We start from the raw sequence: 18,307 nt of genomic DNA, 5'->3' as shown, positions 1-18,307 counted from the left end.
TGCAGATCGTGCTCCACCAGGGGCATGGTTCCCTTCCTCTTCCTCAGTGAGGATTGAGATGGAGACTGGTTGCCTTTGGGATGGTTTGTGATTGGTGTGGACAACTCGGAATATCAAGAGGACATGCAGCCTTGGCTCCAGCCCAGAGACTGAAGATGGGAGTACCACTCTCCTGCCAAAGTGTCCACCATTCTGGCTCCCACTGCATTGCTACTTAACATGGACCAACTCAGCCTACATGGATCCTAAGGCTGATGAACACCTGTAGTGTGGGTTTTCCTGAAGCAGTTGAGACCTCAGGAGGTGACACGGAGAAAGGCTAAGAGCTGGGGCATGCCCACCAGGAAACAACATGGGATGGCCCTAGCCACTTCTATTTCTTCATAGAACTATGTGAACAGCCATCTTTAGTGCATGCTTCAATTTTTAAATTCTTCCTACATTTTAATTCCCATCAGGGAGGTTGACTTGAAGCGCATCCAAGTGCCGACTTGACACTCTGGGCCCTCCAGGGGGCGCTAAGGCCCAACACACAGCCTGGCCAAGAGCGCTTCTGCTTAATGCGCCACTTTGGATCCTATTTCTATGGTGTTGCACCCCCTTCTGGAGAAAAAAAGACAGAAGTGGGGAGAGTTCTACTGATTTTTAAAATATTGTTTTAAGGCTAAGGCCTATGGGAAAAATTCCAAGCTCCTCAGCATGGCATTCTAGGCACAAGCATGATGCTCCAGGTGCTAAAACTTCTACCTTGAATCAAGTGCAGCAAACCCACTCACTCAGCTCTGCCAGTCTTTACAGATGCTGGTCCTTCTGCCCAAGACTCCCTTTGCCCCTTTCAGGCTCAGTCCTTCTTCTATGATGGTCCCAGGACTTGCCCCTACGTCTTTAGCAGCCCAGATCACTCTGGAGTGACACTGAGTGTTTTTACAAGTCTTCCCCACCACACTGTGGTACCCATAAGGGCACGGCCTGTGTTTCAGTCTTTGTTTATTCCCTAGCGCCGGGACCACGGCAAAAGTTCCTCCCATGGTGTGAGCTCAAGTGTCCGTGATGGAGAAGGATGAGGTCAGAGGCTCTGGGCTGGCTGTCTGGCATGAGCCTCAGCCTGGGCCAGAAATGACTGGCATTCTCGGCGGGCTTCGACCCAGCATCCTCTACCTGTGACCACCACCGCTCCAGCTCTCTGTGAACCCAGCTACAGCAGGCCCCCAAATTCCTTTCTCATGGAGAAGCTACAGCAGTTTGAGAGAAGAAATGTGTCAAAGGAACTAAGAAAAATAATACAAAATAAAAACACACACAGAGTTTCAAGAAATAGACTTGCTGGGTCTAAAGCAGAAACACTTACCTCTGACCCCCAGAGCTGACCCCAAATTTTCCCAATGCCTTTTACCTGCTGGGCCCAATGGGTACCCCTTGGTCCAGTGGCTCTAACCCAGAAGCCTTATTCTGGGGCTGCAGGCCCTGAGAAGCCTCAAACAGCATCCCAGTAGGGGTTTCTTTCTAATCTATATGGTTAAAATAGAATAGAAACCCACGCAAGTCAGGAGCCCATCCAGACTGGCCTCTGCTCAGTGCCACTTTCCTGGGTTGAGTGACTCCCCTTTTTGCCCAGGTTAATTCTGAGAACCTCTCCTCCAAATCTACCCTGGGAAGAGTCTTCTAGAACCATGAAGATCTGCAACACTAAAGCCTTTCAACCATCATGAAAAAGAATGTGGACCCCAATGCATCCCAGAGAAGAAAGGTGTTTCGCAGTAAAGGCATAGCAGCTGGGGGACAGCCGGAGTAGAGGCAGGAGTTGAGAGGTGGGACCTGTGTCTGCATTTGGGAAACAGTAAGCTCTTCTGTGTCAGGCAAGCAAGGGACTCGCACAGCAAGGGAATGGAGGGAAGGCTGGCAAGAGCATTCGGATCAGGCATCAGAGGGCCTAGACTGTCCCTAAACTGGGTCCCCAAATGTCTACTTGGGGAGCCACGAGAGACACTTGAAAGTTTCTAAGCACGTGATGGCCTGATTTTAAAAACTATGGCCAGAGGATGAAGGGTGATTGGGGGTGGACATCTTGGGGCAGGAAGAGAACTAAGGAGGCTGTCATCAGACCAGGGCAGATCCCTCTTTCAAACCAGGGTGGAGTCCAGTGGAGGACAAGTGTTTCATTGTTAAAGATATTCACTGTGGGCACTGGGTGGGGAGGAAGACGTGGAGGGCGAATCCTTAAGATTTGAGACAAAGAGGTGGCTGTGGGAGGGGCGAGGAAAATGCCAGAGATGAATTCCTGAGCCCCAAACCTGGTAGGCATCAGGAAGAGGTGCCATGGGCAGACACAGGGGAACCAGGAGGAAGAGCTGGTTTGTATGGACTGGGCATGAATATGGTCTGGGCACATGGAGATGAAGCACCCCAACCTCAGCTCAGGGGCGCAGCTACTTGAGAGAGGGCCGCTGTCTGGAAGCAAGTGCCCCCCTCCTCCCCAAGGGTCAAGCCCAGCTCTGTCCTCACCAGTGGATGTTCAGGACTGACAGAAGCAGATGGGGGCCCACCCTAGGACATCATTTCCTCAAAGATGGCCTCTGAGACTGTGGGAAAGCATGAGTTCTCCCGAGTGAAGGAAGGGGAAAGGGAGCAGGACACAGCAGGCTGGGGCATGGAGGGGTACACGAGGGGAGACAGTGTGCTCTGGTCACCAGGATGGTGTGTGGAGGAGGGGGTGGTGTGCAGAGCCCAGTGAGGCATGGGGGTCAGAGGGCCTGAGGCCGAGAGAAGAATAGACAGCAGCAGAGCTGGAAGGGAGCCAGACCACTAGGGCTGTAAGAGCAGCTCGCTGGGGGCCGGCAAGGCAGCCTCGGTGGAGTGCGCTTGTGGACTCTCTCAGAAACAGGAGGAGCTCCAGTTGGAGGAGGAGGAGGAGGCAGGGACAAAGGAGTGTTCTTTGAAGAATGGGGAGGTCTGAGCAGAGGAAAGGAGGATCCGCACGCAAACAGATCAGATGGGACAACATCAGGAGGTGCAGAAGATGGGACAAAGCAAAGAGGTCGCTGAGTCCACATGCTTCTCCGGATACAGGGGTAGAAGAGAATGGCTGAAAAGACCAAGAAAGGTTGAAAACCATGGACAGCTGAGAAAGACAGCAGGATTCTGCCAAGATTCCCTGTAATCTCTTCACTAAAGAAGAGGTAGGGTATCTGCGGGAAATTTCGAGAGCCAGATGCAGGTTTGAAGGTTGGACAGAGGGGTGGAGCAAGTATGGAATAGCATTCGGGGTTTCTCTAGAGCAAAGCTTCTCATAGGTAATGTGTATGCAAATCACCTGGGATCTTATTAAAAGGCAGGTTCGGATTTAGCAGGTCTGGGCTAGGCCTAAGCTTCTGCATTTCTAACAAACTCCTGCTTAATGCCAAAGCTGCTGATCCAGGGACTACATTGGGAGGAGCATGGATTTAGAGAGTCAGATAAGGAGATGGAATGAGACTGGCTTAACAATTCACTTTAAGGAGAGACCTACCTTTGACAATCTCACCTGGGATAAAAACAGACGTCTGGGTGGGAGTGACAGCCCTTGCAGGTGATGGAGAGGTGGGCATGGAGAGGGAAGGATGGTAGAGGACAGAGGTCAGAAGGAGGTGGGGTGCCTCTGGGATAGTAGGAGGCCCAGCAATGTCCCTGGGACCCATAATTTGGGTCCATGTTGGGTGGATCGCTAACTGCACACTTAGAGGCCCCCCAAAAGAGTATGGGAGTCAGTTGAGGCAAGAAAGTGGTATTCCTGGGGTGTCTGAGAGTGAAGCAGCAGGCTGGGCGGGCCACCCCCATGCTGTTCTGCAGGGAAGTGCTGGACTCATTCTGGGCTTGCTCAAAGCCCGGCCAGGATACACCAGGCCAGAATGTGGGGAGAGGGGCAGAAACGGCTCAGCCCTCAGGTCAAGGGTGGGATGGTTTCTGCGAGGAGCTAAGAAAAGGGGAATGAAATCAGAGAGGGAAGATTCTCTGGATGGGGAGAAAGAGGAAGTCTGAGTCCACAAGTATCCAACTTGTGTCAGAAATCAAGAGGTTTCTAAAAGGCACAGGTTGGAAACGATAATGCTTTAGTTTTAGGGAAGCCAGGGACTGGACTAAGGATGGCGAGTGCATCGACGCCGCTTGGCATATCTGGGGCCCAGCCTAAGAGGAAAAGGTTTGAGCCCTAGGCTGAGGTTAAACCGAGGTCAGGCTTGCCAGGGGAAATGCGGGGAGGGCTGCCAGGGCGAGCAATGAACACCAAGAGTAAAAGCTTGAAGGCGTCAAAATGAGCAGCAAGTGCAGGAACTGGGCGTCGGTGTGGAGAGTACGGTGGGTCTTGGGAGACGAAGATGAGTCGCGAAGAAGCCGGGACTTCGTCCAGTGGCGACCCGGAGGCAGTAGACGTTGCTGAGTGCTGCGCGGCACGATCCTCTAGCTTCGGCCGGGCTCCCCCGCCGCGCAGCCCCGTCTGCTCCCTGTCCCGGCCTCCTGGGCGCCGCCGGTCCCTCCGGTTCCTTCCCGTGGCCTCGGCCAGGCCGCAGCCCCCAGCCCCGGCGACCGACTCGCCAGGGTCCGCCCCGCCGCGGCGGCCCGGGCCCGGCCGCTCCTCCCCCGATGATGTCACGTCCCTGGCCGCCCCTCGGCCGGCCGCGCCGCCCCGCCCCCGCCTCCCCCGGCCCCCAGTCCCCTGGGCCCGCCCGCTCCCGCCATCCCTCCTCCCGCCCGCTCTCCCTCCCTTCGGCTCCCGCTCCCCCGGGAGCGGCGGCGGCGGCGGCGGCGGCGGCGGGATGGCCCGGGCCCGCGGCCAGGCCCGGGGGAGCAGCGGGCGGCGGCGGCCGCGGCGGGGCAGCGCGGGAACCGGGCCCCGGGGGGAGTCGGCCGGGCTGCTGCTGCTGCTGCTCCAGGTGCTGCCGCCCGGGGCTGCGGCAGGGCCGGGGCGCCGGGGCACGCGGGGAGCCGCCGCCGCCGCCGGCGTCTGCTGGCCCGGCGCTGCCCCTGCCTTTCCCCGGGACGCGCGACTGTTGCTGCTCCTGCCGCCGCTGCCGCCGCTGTCGCCACCGCCGCCGCCGCCGCCGCCGCCGCCGAGCTCCGCGCCCGCAGCCTCCGCCTCCCGGATGGTAATCAGCGCCCCACGCCGGCGCCGCGGGCGGGCGGGCGGGTGGGTGGGAGGTGGGGGCGGCGAGGGGGAAAGGGCGGGCAGCCCGGCGCCCCCGCCTCGCCAGAGGCAGCCCCCGGGGGCGCTCGGGCCCCCCCTCCGACGACCGCGGCCCTGGGCAGCCGCCAGAGCGCGCCTCTGGGGCGCCTCCGCGCGGACCGGGTCTCGGCTCCGCTCCCCGCCCTCCCCGCCCGCTCGCAGTTCGCCCGCCGGCGCTCAGGCCGCGGGGGAATCCCTCCATCTCCCCGCCCCGCGCCCCGGGAGGGGAGGGGACAGCGCCGGCGCTCGCGGACCCGCTTTCTCCGAGGGAGCGCCCTGGAGGCTAGCGCGCACTGAGCCACCGGGACTGGCGCTGCGCTCCTGTAGGCGCCCGGTGCCGTCGGGCGGGCGGAAGCAGCTGAGACGCCCGCAGCCTCGGCGGGACCGGATCCCCAGCGGTGGGGGCGCCCACCGACTGCGCGCCCTTATGTTCCCTGCTCAGGACGCTCTGCCCCGCGGCGGGCTGAACCTGAAGGAGGAGCCACTGCTGCCCACCGGCCTGGGCTCGGTGCGCTCCTGGATGCAGGGCGCGGGCATCCTGGACGCCAGCACCGCGGCGCAGAGGTAAGCGATCGGACGCGACCTGGCTCGCTCGGGTTGGACGGCTCCGCGCCGCCTTTGCTCAGCTTGCTGAGCTGCAGGAGTGAGAGGGTGGAGGGATTCCTAACTCTGGCCGGTCCCGGAAAGCTCTCGCGCCCACCCTGCCCTGAGCGCCTGTGATTCCTCCTTTGCTTGTGGGGCGGGCCGGGGCGTGGCTTCTGCCTTCACTCCCGGCTGTCCTGGCTCTGATTTCTGACTGTCGCTTGCGGGCCAGCCGTCCATGGCTGAGAAGGAGGTCTCCCGGCTACCCGCAGTCTCACAGCTGCCAGCCGTCAAGGAACTGCTGACCCCTCCTTCTCAGGCAGTCTAACTGGCCCTCCTTATCCAATTCCACTGATCTCTGCCAGGAAAGGCACAAAACCCAGCCCCCTTTCTGCTTTCCAACGCCCCTCAGAGTTGGAGGATGAGGATGTGCAGAATTGGAGAAGCGGCTGGGGGCTGAAGAGTGGGAAAGAAATGAGGTGGGCAGTTGGCTTGGCTGGAATGACTGGGGCTGAGAATGGGGCAGAGCTGCTCAGGTCCCCTCCCTCCTCCAGGTGTTTTTCTGGCAGGTCTTGCGGAAGGCAGGGGTCGCAGAAAACCCAAAACCCACGTTCATCCCCTCTGACTCCTTTGCAGAAGTCTGGGAAGGGGGCCTGGGTGGGGGATGGATTCCTGGATTTAGAAAGGAAGTATAAAGGTTTGTTGACCTGCCTCCCACAACACCTGGGATCCGGGCTTTTTTGTATCCCCAGTTGTGAGCAAGGGGAGCTCAGGTTTAGATATCCTACCTGGAGTTCTCAGTGGCTGGAACTAGGGAGGTGCTGCCTCTGCAGACAGCTGGGGCACCTGGGAGCTGGGCTTCCCAGAGCTCTCCCGCAGTCTGAAGAGGTTCTACTGGGGAGTTACCTGGACAGAACAGGCCTGGACACCAGCCACACATTCATATCCCCAATCTTGTTCAGGGGATACCACCTCACCCCTTAACAGACACACACCTTGTTTCATGTGCAAACAGAATGGTGTTCCTGCAACTCCAGTGCTTTCATGACTCGAGAGTGAGCGCCAGGGCCTCTGGACCTCACCTCTTCAGGAACAGAAAGGGTCTTGCCTCTGGATTAATTTACATACCTTTACTCATCATATAACTATATTCCAGAAAATAAAAAGGAAAACAGAAAACAAAACCCCACTTCTCTAATACAACTACTGTCAATATTTTAGTGTATTTCCTTCCCATCTTTCTTCCCATTAACATATTTTTTCCTGTGTTATACATACAATTCTGTATCCTGCCTGTTTTTCTGTGGGTTCTGGTTTTTTATTTAACTTGAGATGGTCAATTTCTTTGTCTTTTTTTCTCTACTACTGGCTGTGTGGTAAGAGTACGTGGAGAGTTACAATGGGGCCTCAGGGTTTAAGATTCCTATTTCTCTCTGACCCACCCCTCTGTCCCTGCCAGCAGGTCTGACAGGAGGGAATGGAGGGAGGGGTGTGGTGGGAAGGAGGCAGTGCCCTTATAGCCTGTGAGGGGGCAGGAAGTGTGGGGACAAGGCTCTTCCCCCAGGATCAGGTGTCAGCAGTGTTTTCTGCACTTGAGAAAGAGGTCTGGAGTGGGATGAGGTGTCCAGTCTGAGTCCCCAGGGCCACATCACGGGGACTCAGAAGGCCTCCCCAGTTTGAAGAGAGGCATATCTTCAGGCCTGGTCTGCTTGACATCTCTGTCTCAGACACAAGTTGGGAGCCCCAACACATTTGATTGCCTCTGGGCACCTCCTTCCTAGGGGAGCAAGCTACTCGTTTCTCCTCATTTTTCCCGAAGTGCTGTCATCTCGTTAGTTGGTTCTTGACCCCACCCCACTGCCAACTACCCCCACCCCACATCAGTCCTGCTCAGGTCTTTCCATCCTAAAACAGCAAGGACAGAAATTCCTTTCCCTGCCCCGCCCCCCTCTTCTAACACTGCCTGACTCCACTTGCCTGGGAGAACCCTCCCACCCCCCGGAGGGCTGCCTGGGGTCTGACAGCTGTCTTTGGTGCGCTCCTGGCCTTCACCCCACAGCCTCCTGGTTGTCAAGGCTCCCGGCTCTTCCCTCTGCAGTGCCCATGGCCAGCTCTTAACCATGACACACTCTTGTCCTCCATGACTTTCCACCCTGGCTGGAAGGTTAACCTCCCCTAGTTTACCACCTCGGCCTTCTAGCCCACTGCCCCAGCCTCTCACCATGTCCTCAAAACCTGGACGGGGGCCAAAGCAATATTTCCAGAGAACTTTTCTCTGATCATGCTTCTCCCCAATTAAAAACTTCAGGGACCCCTACTTCCTCCCAGGCATTCAGGATTCAAGACCCATCACAGTCTGACCCCAGACTTCCTCTCAGCCTCTGTGTGATACTTGGCATCCAACAGTGTCGCTTGAAACGGTTCCCCTGCCCCCAGCACCCACACACCCACTGAATAAAATCTTAACAGCCTCCAGGACTGCCCCCTCCCCGCCCCAGCACCTTCCCAGGGGAACTGTCCTTAGTGCTGTCCACGGATGCTTGTCACAGGCCACAGTCAGCTGTGCCCTGCCCTTCCCGGGCTTCCTCGCCCTGCCAGCCCACCCCTTCCTTTAGGGCAAGCATGGGAGCTTGTTCATTCTCGCATCCACAGCACCAGGCTCAACAAGCTCCAGCAGTCAGTAGTGGGCAACGAGTATCTCTGAAGGAAGCAGGACTTAGAAGCTTCCCAGATCCCTTTTGGTGGGGCTCCGCTTTCCACACTGCTGGTTTCCAGGATCTACCTGACCCCAGGAACCAGGTCCTGGAACAGCCGCTGCTTCCCAGCCTCATAATGCCAAAGTCTGACAGAAGATGGAGAAGGCCCCAAGCCTGCTAAGATCTGTGAGGGAGGCTCTGCCGACAGGAAGGAAAGTTCTGAGCAAAAGAAGGCTAGGGAGAAAGAGTGCATACCCATACACTGGTGGCAACAGGGACGGCGAGTGCCAAGGGCTGGCAGGTTCTTCCTAGTGGGGAGCTCTGCACAAGGACCCCTGGCCATTGCTGTGACTGGCCTTAAGCTGGGCCAATAGGACTTTATATCCAAGACCCATATTCCAGCTCTAGGCCACCTTCTCTGGACTCCCCTGCAGACCCACATCCTCTTGCTGGGGTGCTCAGCACAGAAGCAACTCTCCTCTCCTGACTCCCAGCCTTGGGAGACTCGGAGGATCCAGGTCAGCCCTCCCCATTGAGCTGGTCCCAGAACACTAGCAGGGCCCTATGAAGGAAGGCGGCTGGGGCTGCCTTTCCTGTAAGCAGCTGCAGGCTAGCCTCCCTGCTAGGAAATGCTTTTGTTTGCTTTAATAATTAATAGCCGTTCCTCAGGCTGGGACCTGGCAGGCAGGCCTGGGGGTGGGTGGCGAGGGGTGGGCAGAGAGAAGCAGGGTGGACAGGCTTTAGGCAGAATTGAGAGCAGGGGGAAGTGTGGGAGAGCTGGCTGGTGAGCTCCTTCTCCGCCCCCCTTGTCCAGGGACCTGGTGGCTGGGGCAATTTCTCGGAGCAGGTGAGCAGAGCCTCTGCTGGGCAGTGGGAGCAGGGGATACTAAGCAGCCGCAAAGCTCCCTCTCCTGCAGGCCCTTCTGGGCAGCTGCTTCTAGGCGCCAGGTCCTCCTCTTGCCCACACCATCACATCGTCGGAGTGGCTTCACCCCAGTGAGCTGCTACTTTTATCTTCCCAGGCTCTGGGCAGGGCTAGGCCAGTAGATCTCAGCTGGGGTCAGGGATACTAGGCCCTGCTTGAGGATTATGAGCAGTCCCAGGGGCCCAAGAGATGCCTGAAGGGAGAGCCAGGGCCAGCAAGATGCTTAGAAGAAGAGTAGATGCAGAGGAGAGGAAGGGGAGACATATGTAGGCATGCGAGGATGGGAGAAAGAGGAGCTGGATTTAGCAGAAACGGTAGGGGAATCTGAGACAGAGGATGAGATGAGGAGATGTGCACTTTTCCCTCCTTCCTCCTGGATGGAGGGATGAAAAAGAAGCCTCCCCACTGCCATCACTGTTGATCTCAGAGCTTCTCTCCATTTCCCCAGGTTCCCAGGTCGAGCAGGCCCTAGCAGAGGCATTGCTCAGAACTGCCAAGGCAGGCCAGAGTTAGAGGGTTGGGGGAAGGCAGAAGGCCTGAGGGTGCCTCTGTGGGGAGGCCAAAGCTCCAATCCCGGCCACTTGTCCTCAGTGGGGTTTGAGATGCTTGTTTTAAATTGCTTGTCTTAGGGGGAGGGTGTAGCTCAGTGGTAGAGCAAGTGCTTAGCATGCGCTAGGTCCTGGGTTCAATCCCCAGTACCTCCATTATAAATAAATAAATAAATAAATAAATAAATAAATAAATAAATAAATAAATAAAGTAATTAATTAATTAATTAATTAAAAAACCCTAATTAACCCCCCCAAAAAACAAAAATAGATTGCTTGTCTTTACAATAAGCATGTAGTTGAGGATGTGAAGAGTTAACGATGACCTTCTGAGAAGAGAGCAGAGCCAGACTGTAAGGAACCAGACAGCTGTGGCGAGATCCCGCAGGTGCTCGAGAAGGGTCCAGGACATCCTGCTCAGCCTTGCAAAGGAGTATCTCCAGGGCCCCTGGACGGTCCCAGCAATAGCAGCCAGATAACCGCGGCACCCCACATGCATCCCCTTGTGCTCTGGAGCACAGGCCACCTGAGCAGCTCAGGCTGTGAAGGTCAGGTTGCCCTTGGTGTTGACTTTCACCTGGATTCCCAGCACAGGACCCAGGAAGCCCACACATTCCCATGCTTGCTACGAAGCAGATGTCCTGCAGCCAAAAAATAGCTGCAAAGCTTTTGTGTCACGGTTGCATTTAATCTGGGGGCTATTTCAGAACAGAAGATGGGAAGGGGTCATTGGGCCATGGTAGAAATACAAAAATGAGCACTTTTTCCTCCCACATCTGGGCTCTTCGGTACAGGAGCAAATGCCCCGCCACCTCAACACCCTCCAGAGTGGATGGGAAAGTGTTTTGAACATTTTGGTTGAAGACAATCTTTTTAAGAAAGCAAGGAGATGTGTAGTTCATTTTGGAGTCTCACAAAAGTGGTTAATGTGGCTGTTTTCAGCACTCAGCTGCATTTATCTAGAAAAGGCGCATATGGGGCACGCTTTGTGCGCTAATCATGCTAAGTGAATGAGACATTTCTGAATTATATGCTCCAGCAATACGTGTACCAGGTGAGGCAGTTCTCATGCGTATCTGCCAAGCTGCACGCAGGCCCTTGGGCTGTAGCTTTGCTGGCTTCCAACACACAGCGGGCTTCTGGATAGTTGGTGGTTGGTACCCAACCCACATCCCCTGGGGACCTTTGGGAAAGGGTCTGCTTCACCTGCCAGCATCTGCCTCCTAAGACTTTCTTACACCACTAGAGTCTGCTCTGCCCACCTGCACACCAGATCAGAAGCACCTAAGAAATGACGTCTTGGAAACCCTCAGCCAATGACTGACTGGGGCTGGTGGACCAAGACCTCCCCCAGCCCTCTGATGGGATAGCTGAAGCACACGTTCTAGACTTGTTTCCAGAGCTGCAGCTGCCCACAGTGGTAACTCTGGGCTAACGCACCCATTAGGGACTCCTTTCCTCCCCTCTCACTCCCCATCCCCACCAGAGTTTCCTGGGATCACCTCCCACACAAACTTTATATATTTGAATCCCTGCCTCTGGGTCTGCTTCCCAGGAAACCCAGATTAAACACTAACCTGTGCAGACCGGGGCTCTCCTCCTGCCTCCCTTCTCTCTTTTAGACAAAGGATTCCTATCAATAGACATCCTCGCAGTTTCTCCCCACACCCCAGTGGTTGCCTTATGAACCTCACTTTGGAGACCACAAACTCAGAGACATCGGCCTTCATCCGCATCTCTGTCTCTAAGCCAGTATGGGAGCACAAGTCTGCTCCCAGGATGCCCCAGCCCCCTCTCAGACCTCTCCATGGCCCCTGGCTCTACCTTCTGAGTTTTTTGAGCATATCTATGTTTCTTTCTGTTCTTTAATCTTGGTTTGTTTTCTCATTACAAGAGCATCAGCTATTCCCAAGGGAAGAAGAGCAGAAGCCTCCCTTTTCCCCTCTCAACCCTCTCCTCTGGGGCTTGCAGCTCCGTTCACACACATGCAGTGGAGGTACCTGGGGGAACCAGGAGAAGGAAGGCACAGCCCAGACCAAAGCCTGGCACTGTAGCTGCCGGGTTAATCTTCACGTCATTCTCCGTCTCGTGTTCGTAGAAATACGAGGATGTCTTTAAACCAAACTTTTCCTGTTTCACCTGGGTCTTCTCACTTGTGCCTCAGGGGTAGGAACAGGGTCAGCAGAGGCATTCACAGAGCAGGTGTCATCCGGGGCGTGCCCAGCAGGGATCTTGCCCATTCTGCAGTCCTCTCCTGGTCTGCAGGGGCCAGGGCTGTTACTTATGTTGTTCTGTTGTTCATGACGGTGATCCTGTCCCAGAGCTGTAAACTAGCCACCTCTGTCCCACTGCCTTGCATGGATGGGCGTGAGCCCAGAGGGTACTGTGCCTCGAATCCATTAGGCAAGGTGGGGAAGGGAGGATGATGCTGGGCTGCCTCAGGGCAAGAGGGACTGAGCCTGCTCCCACTGTTGGGTAGGACACAGTGCACCCTCCGTGCCCCGCAGCTAGCAGCCCTAGATACTGGTCCACAGATCCCAGCAGGGGTGCCTGCTCCCTTTCCCCTCCCTGGGCCCCCCGACCTCTCTTCCTGGGAATCTGCTCCTGGGAGAGGGCAGGCAGGCCTTGTGCAGGGAGCTTGGCTTGGGGCTTAAGCCAGACTTCCCAGGTCTGGTCCTTAGGAGCCTGGCAGGAGCTGGCAGGCAGCTAGGATCCAGGACTGAGTGACATTTGCCAAGAGCGATGGATGGGAAAGGAAGCTCAGGCCAGCATCATGGGTTTACTCTTGGCCTGGGGAGTGCAGAAGCATCTGTGTAGAAAGTGGGTGTTGAGCAGTCCAGGGGACTGTGTTACTACTCAGCGTCCACCCCCCTCTAAGGCCTCTTTCTCTCTCCATACCCTCTCTCCCCACTCTCTGAGCCTTCCAGAGACCTTTCCTGGGCTAGATGACTGAGTAAAGGGCAGCGTGATTTGGGATGGCCCCACAGCCCACCCCCTTCTGGCCTTCTCTACCCCCAGGCGGTCCTGAAGCCTGTCCCTGGGGAGCCTCTCTCCCCCTAAGCTGGTCCTGGGGGCCCGGAGGGAGGAGTCAGGCTTGCTGCCTCATTAGCATATTCATCAACAGTAATCAGGGACCTGCTGCGATCAAAGCCCTCTTAGGGCTTCCCTGCCTCTTGGCAAGTGGAAAGCTGGAGGGTTGAGGCCTGGTCTTGAGAAGACTGTAAGCCTGAGGGGGAGGAGAAGGGAGGGACTGAGGGACGAAGAGGAGGGGGTAGGATGACCTGGGAGTAGAGAGAACCTCTGGTGAGGAGGAGAGGGTATTGATGGCCCCCTCCTCCTTATCTTCGTCAGGGACAAGCAAGACTCATCACTTTTGGCTCCAAAATCAGCATTTCACATGGCCCACTGAGGCTCCCAAGCAGACTTTCAGGAGGAAGAACAATGTTCATTTCATTGTGTATGTGTTTACTGCAATCTGTATGAATTAAAAACACAAACCTCTCCAGCCTGTGACATTTTAGATATTATGGCTTCGTATGCAGCCCAGTAAGATTTAGTTGACTTAAAATTATGTGAAGAAAAACATTAAGTAGTGATGCGTATGGCAGACGGTCACAGTGACACGTCCCCACTGGGACTCTGGTCTAGATGGCTCTCAAGGCAGTTACATCCTCGATCTCGCCTCTGCATCCCTGCAGCAGCCTCTCACTTTCCCACACTGTGCCCTCCCTGCCTGCAGCATCTTCTAAGCCCTGCCTCGCTTCAGAGCCTTCTGTTGGCCTTTAGTCTTGTTTCCCAATGTCTCTCCACAGAAGTACTCTGTACTCAAGTAACCATGGCATGTTAGTCAACCTTCTCTCTTCCCACTTCACTTTTTGAAATCTGTGGTCCAGTGACACTAACTCTCACATCCACAGCCATTTCTTATGCTGTTTGTTCTGCCCTTTTGCCTCCTCCTCCTGTTGAGCTCCTGTTCATCCCTCAAGGACCAAGGGAAAAGCCATCATCTCCGTGAAGTCTTCCCTTCACTTCTCACAGAATGAATGACTTTTTTCTTCCTTTGCTTTTATCATTTTTTATATAGTAACATCTTTCAGGGAGCACCCAACACTCTGTCTTGTGTTACTGCTCTCTGTATCTGTCCTCCCGCCCCTTCCAAGCATTTCACTCCAGCCCCACGTGGTACCACGTGACCAGTGCTTCGTATATCTTTGGGGTTCAGGGAATACTTGATGAATAGGGCTTGGTTCTTCTCCTCTTCTTGCTCTCATCCAGGCTTTGCTTCTGGGACTGGTTTCTGGCAAGGCCACACCAGAAGATCCTCCTGCCCAAGGGAGCCAGTGGCTGTCTTTCCCAAAGCATAGAGGCAGGTCCCTACACCTGGGGTGGGCATCCTCACCTTCAGCCATAACCCAGGGTCCAGGTTGAGCAGACTGGCGGCCCTGAGCCAGCTGGATGTCTCTGAGAGTCTGACAGACTTTGTCATCTCCCAGGCAATGCCTCAGGCTCAAGAGCACAGCTGTGAGCTGGGGTTCAGTGGGATATCTGTTCCCAAACTTCCCAGCTGCCCCTTGAGGCCCCAAAGGGCAGTTACAGGAGCCTCTGGTCAGTAGACGGGTCGCTTGTACATCTGGTCTTAGAGATCAGCCTTTCAAAATGCGAGGCCCGGGGAAGAGCCCGGGAAGGACCTGGCAGAGATGCCTCCGTTGCCACATGCTGTGCTGTTCGTTCCCACTGGAGCGGGCCTGAGTGACCTCAGGGCTGGGAGGCCTCTGTCTGGAGCTGAGATGGCCCTGGCAAGGGTGGAATGGGCCCGTCCAATTTCTTGCCCAAACTCTAGACACATCAGAGCCCAGTCCCAGCCAGCCCACACCCCGGGACAGAGGCAATGGGGTCTTTCTCCCAGGAGGGCACTGCCAGTGGTTTCCCAGCAACTCTTCTCCCACAGTGGCGTGGGCCTGGCACGAGCACATTTTGAGAAGCAGCCTCCCTCCAACCTCAGGAAATCCAACTTCTTCCACTTCGTGCTGGCCATGTATGACCGGCAGGGGCAGCCGGTGGAGGTGGAGCGCACAGCCTTCATCGACTTCGTGGAGAAGGACCGAGTGAGAGGCTCGTGGGCTCGTGGGCTGGCTGGGAAGGAACAGGGCGGGGGTGGGGAGGGCTTCAGGGATCCCCTCCCACTGGGGTAGACGATGGATCCGTGGTGGAGGAGCAGAGAAGGGGTAGTGAACAGATGGAGGGAGGGAGGAAGGTTGGTGGAGGTGGCTGGAGGATCCCTGGGAGCACCGAGCATCCTCCCCACCGTGTCCCCACAGGAGCCTGGGGCTGAAAAGACTAACAACGGGATCCATTATCGCCTCCGGCTGGTGTACAACAACGGTGAGTGAGGCCCACTGCCCACTGCCACAGCACCATTTGACACCCCGCTGACAGGGTGCAGGGCGCCTGGCTCCATCTGGGGAGGGTGTGGAGTGTGTTCAGTTATCAGAAGCCACAGGGACTCCCCATACAGCAAGCCCTCTCCGCCTTCCCACCTTAGGACTTCGGACAGAACAGGACCTGTATGTGCGTCTCATCGACTCCATGTCCAAGCAGGTGAGGCGGCCCAGGGGATGCTCAGGCCTGTCCAGCCCCTTCTCTGACCTCCATCTCCCATGCGGTCTGAGCAAGCATGCTTGGCCCTGCCTTCAACCCTTCCATGCCCCTCATCCCCACCAGACTAGCTCCCCCAGTTCTCACCACAGCCTGCAGGAGGAGGTGTGGCGTTTGCCCTGTGGACTAGAAGAAGGCAGTATTTGTACAGGCTTTGTGTCAGGTCCTGTTGCCTAGAAGTCCAGCTTAGATGGGGATCCAGGTGCACGTGACTTATTGAGAAGGGGAGAAGGTCTCAGAAGGGGAAGGAGGAAAGCAGGACAGAGCAGGGGATACTCAGCAAGGATGTGATCTCAGCTAGATCCACAGGGAGCCCTGGAGAAGGAATAGCACCAGAGGTGTTTCCCCTTGAGGCAAAGAGGCCAGGATTCTGTCCCCTGTCCCAGTCACTGGCTGGGGACCACTCCCAAAAGTACAGTGTAACCTTCCAGACATTTTCAGGTGAAGCAGCTCCTATCTGCTGAGAGCTAACACTACCGACAGCTAGGGGATGGGTGCGCTGGCCCAGTCAAGGGGACTGGGTGGGACCCCAGAGCTTCTACGGCAGACCCTCAGCACCCCCAGGGCAGCTGAAGCCCTGAGGGATTGTGCAGGGGCAGAGCCCCTAGCCTCGGGCTTTTCAGAGAAGTTGTGCCTGCTGGTAAGGAGCGGAGCTGAGTCTCAGGTGGGAAAACCAGGGGCCTGCAATGCAAGGTAGAGACTTGGACTTTCCCCCGCAGACGTCTCCTGGCAGCCCCCACCCAACCCCAAGGCAGAGAGAGAAATGGTGTTTTTCTAGAAAGCCCGTGGTCGCCATGGTGCAGGAGGCAGACCAGGCAGTAGCAAAGTGGGATGGCATGGGGGTCGGGTGTGGAAGGGCTTGGGGGATGTCCAGAGAGAGGGGGACCCCACAAAGGAGGGATGGCTGGGAGGCCCAGAGGTTATAAAGTGGGAAGCCAGATTCGCAGGTTGGGAAGCTCACTTCCTGCTTCAGGGCTGAGGAGAGGCTGGGAGACTGGTGGGAGGCTGATCCAACAGTCCAAGAGGCAGACTCCGGCCTGGCCTGGAGAGGTGATAGGGATGGGGAGAGAGGCTGAGGAGCTGGTGGGGCAGCCCAGAGGGACAGTGCTTGTGAGAACAGCGGGGCTGAGGGTGTGTCCACCTGCCTCCCCCCCTCCCCCGCAGCTGACTTTGGTCGAGGTCATCTGGGGACCTCCCTGGCCCCTGGGGCAGAACTGGCTCCGGAAAGAACTGCCTGTGGACAGACAGGATCTGTAGACCTCACGCCACTCTTGCCTATTCTTGGGGGAGGGGGTCCCGGTGTGGGGAGCCAGGCTCCCAGCTCCCACTTTGCCCTGCAGGCCCCCAGAGAGAGTTGTAGGGTGTCATCCTCCCTGGGGGCAGGGCCTGTCTCCCAGTACCCAGTCTGGAGAGGAGCCTCCGTCCCACAGTCTGCATCCTTCCCCTCCCCCAGGCCATCATCTATGAGGGACAGGACAAGAACCCCGAAATGTGCCGAGTGCTGCTCACCCACGAGATCATGTGCAGGTGAGAAGGGCTGGGTCACGTGCACCTTGCCCCTTGGCCACGTCCCCAAGGATTCCCACTGGGCCCTGCCCACCACCGCTGCCACCAGCACCCTCCCCACCCATCCCTAGGGAAGCCTGGTGTGGGGAGGTGATTAGGCAGGAGTGAGGCCCCTGGGCACAGTGCTGGCTGAGGAGAGGGTCCTTGAGGCCCCATTAGCCTGGCCTGTTTATGTGGCTTCTGCGAGTGTTTTTGTAAGAGAGGCCTCCCGCTGCTGCTGGGAAGCTTAACTAATAAAGCTCAGGGGAGGCCTTGCAGGGGAGGTGGGGGCAGGGCCTGGGCCCCTGGGTTAGCTCAGGGGCTGGAGGAGGAGACTGCTGCCTCTTACATGAACTTCAGGGCACCGCCTGGGCGAGTAGGGTGGAGGTGGGGGGACACAGCTCTCGGCTCCCCCTCCCCATTCCCCCAGAGCTCGGCCTTTCTAGGCAGGGGCCCCCCAGGAGATGCCAGTCAGACGGGGTCCTCCGAGGCAGAACCTCGTGCTTGGAAAAGAGAATAGTGTTCATAAATCTGGTTGGGACAGGCTGCCTTTGGGAAGGGTAGTGACCAGGAGGGGGCTTCTGGAGCGCTGATCGCACGGTATTTCTTGGTCTGGGTGCTGGTTCCACGGGTGGGTTCACTTTGTGATAATTCACGAGCTGCCTGCTTACATATGAGCTCTTTTCTGTAGGTAGAAAAAGTAGACAGTAGGTGGCTAGCAGCCTGCCCTTTCCTGGATCCTCCAGGAGCAGCATGCCTTTGGGACAAGGGTTTCCTGGCCAACCTTATCCCCAGGGCTGGCCTCTGCAGGTCCCTGTGAAAGACCCTCACCGCCCTTCTCCCCCAGACCCCTAGGAGTGAGTCCCTCTGGCCCAGAGATTCCATACTCAGAGACAGGAACTCAGCATCCTCACCCGGGGGCCACACACACACACACACACACACATACACACGTTGTAATCTCCCTCTCCTTCACCCCCTTTCCTCCTTCCCTCCCTCCTCCTCTTTCCTTCAGCCGGTGCTGTGACCGGAAGAGCTGTGGTAACCGGAATGAGACACCCTCAGACCCGGTCATTATCGACAGGTACTGCCTGGGGGAGGAGGGCTGGGCCCTGCAAGGCCAGGGTGGCTGAGATCAGCCACAGAGCACAGCGGTGCCCAC

General features: G+C 56.9%; 1 protein-coding gene across 5 annotated transcripts in view; it reads left to right on the top strand.

Moving 5' to 3' along the window:
• Nucleotides 1-4,695: 4,695 nt before the first annotated feature.
• Nucleotides 4,696-18,307, top strand: part of EBF4 (EBF family member 4) — a 50,259-nt gene continuing 36,647 nt past the window's right edge. For all 5 annotated transcript variants that reach the window (XR_012061661.1, XR_012061662.1, XM_072943926.1 and 2 more), the window contains exons 1-7: nt 4,696-5,117; nt 5,637-5,758; nt 14,894-15,050; nt 15,264-15,327; nt 15,488-15,543; nt 17,054-17,127; nt 18,161-18,229. Coding sequence is in view for 3 of the 5 variants with exons in the window: in XM_072943926.1 (XP_072800027.1) it covers nt 4,788-5,117; nt 5,637-5,758; nt 14,894-15,050; nt 15,264-15,327; nt 15,488-15,543; nt 17,054-17,127; nt 18,161-18,229 (872 nt within the window). In the remaining 2 variants the exon portion in view is untranslated. The remainder of the gene's footprint in view (nt 5,118-5,636; nt 5,759-14,893; nt 15,051-15,263; nt 15,328-15,487; nt 15,544-17,053; nt 17,128-18,160; nt 18,230-18,307) is intronic.

This window comes from Vicugna pacos, chromosome 19 (genome assembly GCF_048564905.1).
Source record: "Vicugna pacos chromosome 19, VicPac4, whole genome shotgun sequence".
Taxonomy (NCBI): Eukaryota; Metazoa; Chordata; class Mammalia; order Artiodactyla; family Camelidae; genus Vicugna; species Vicugna pacos.
The sequence above is the reverse complement of the archived record's forward strand: the minus strand, read 5'-3'. Positions and strand labels throughout refer to the sequence as shown.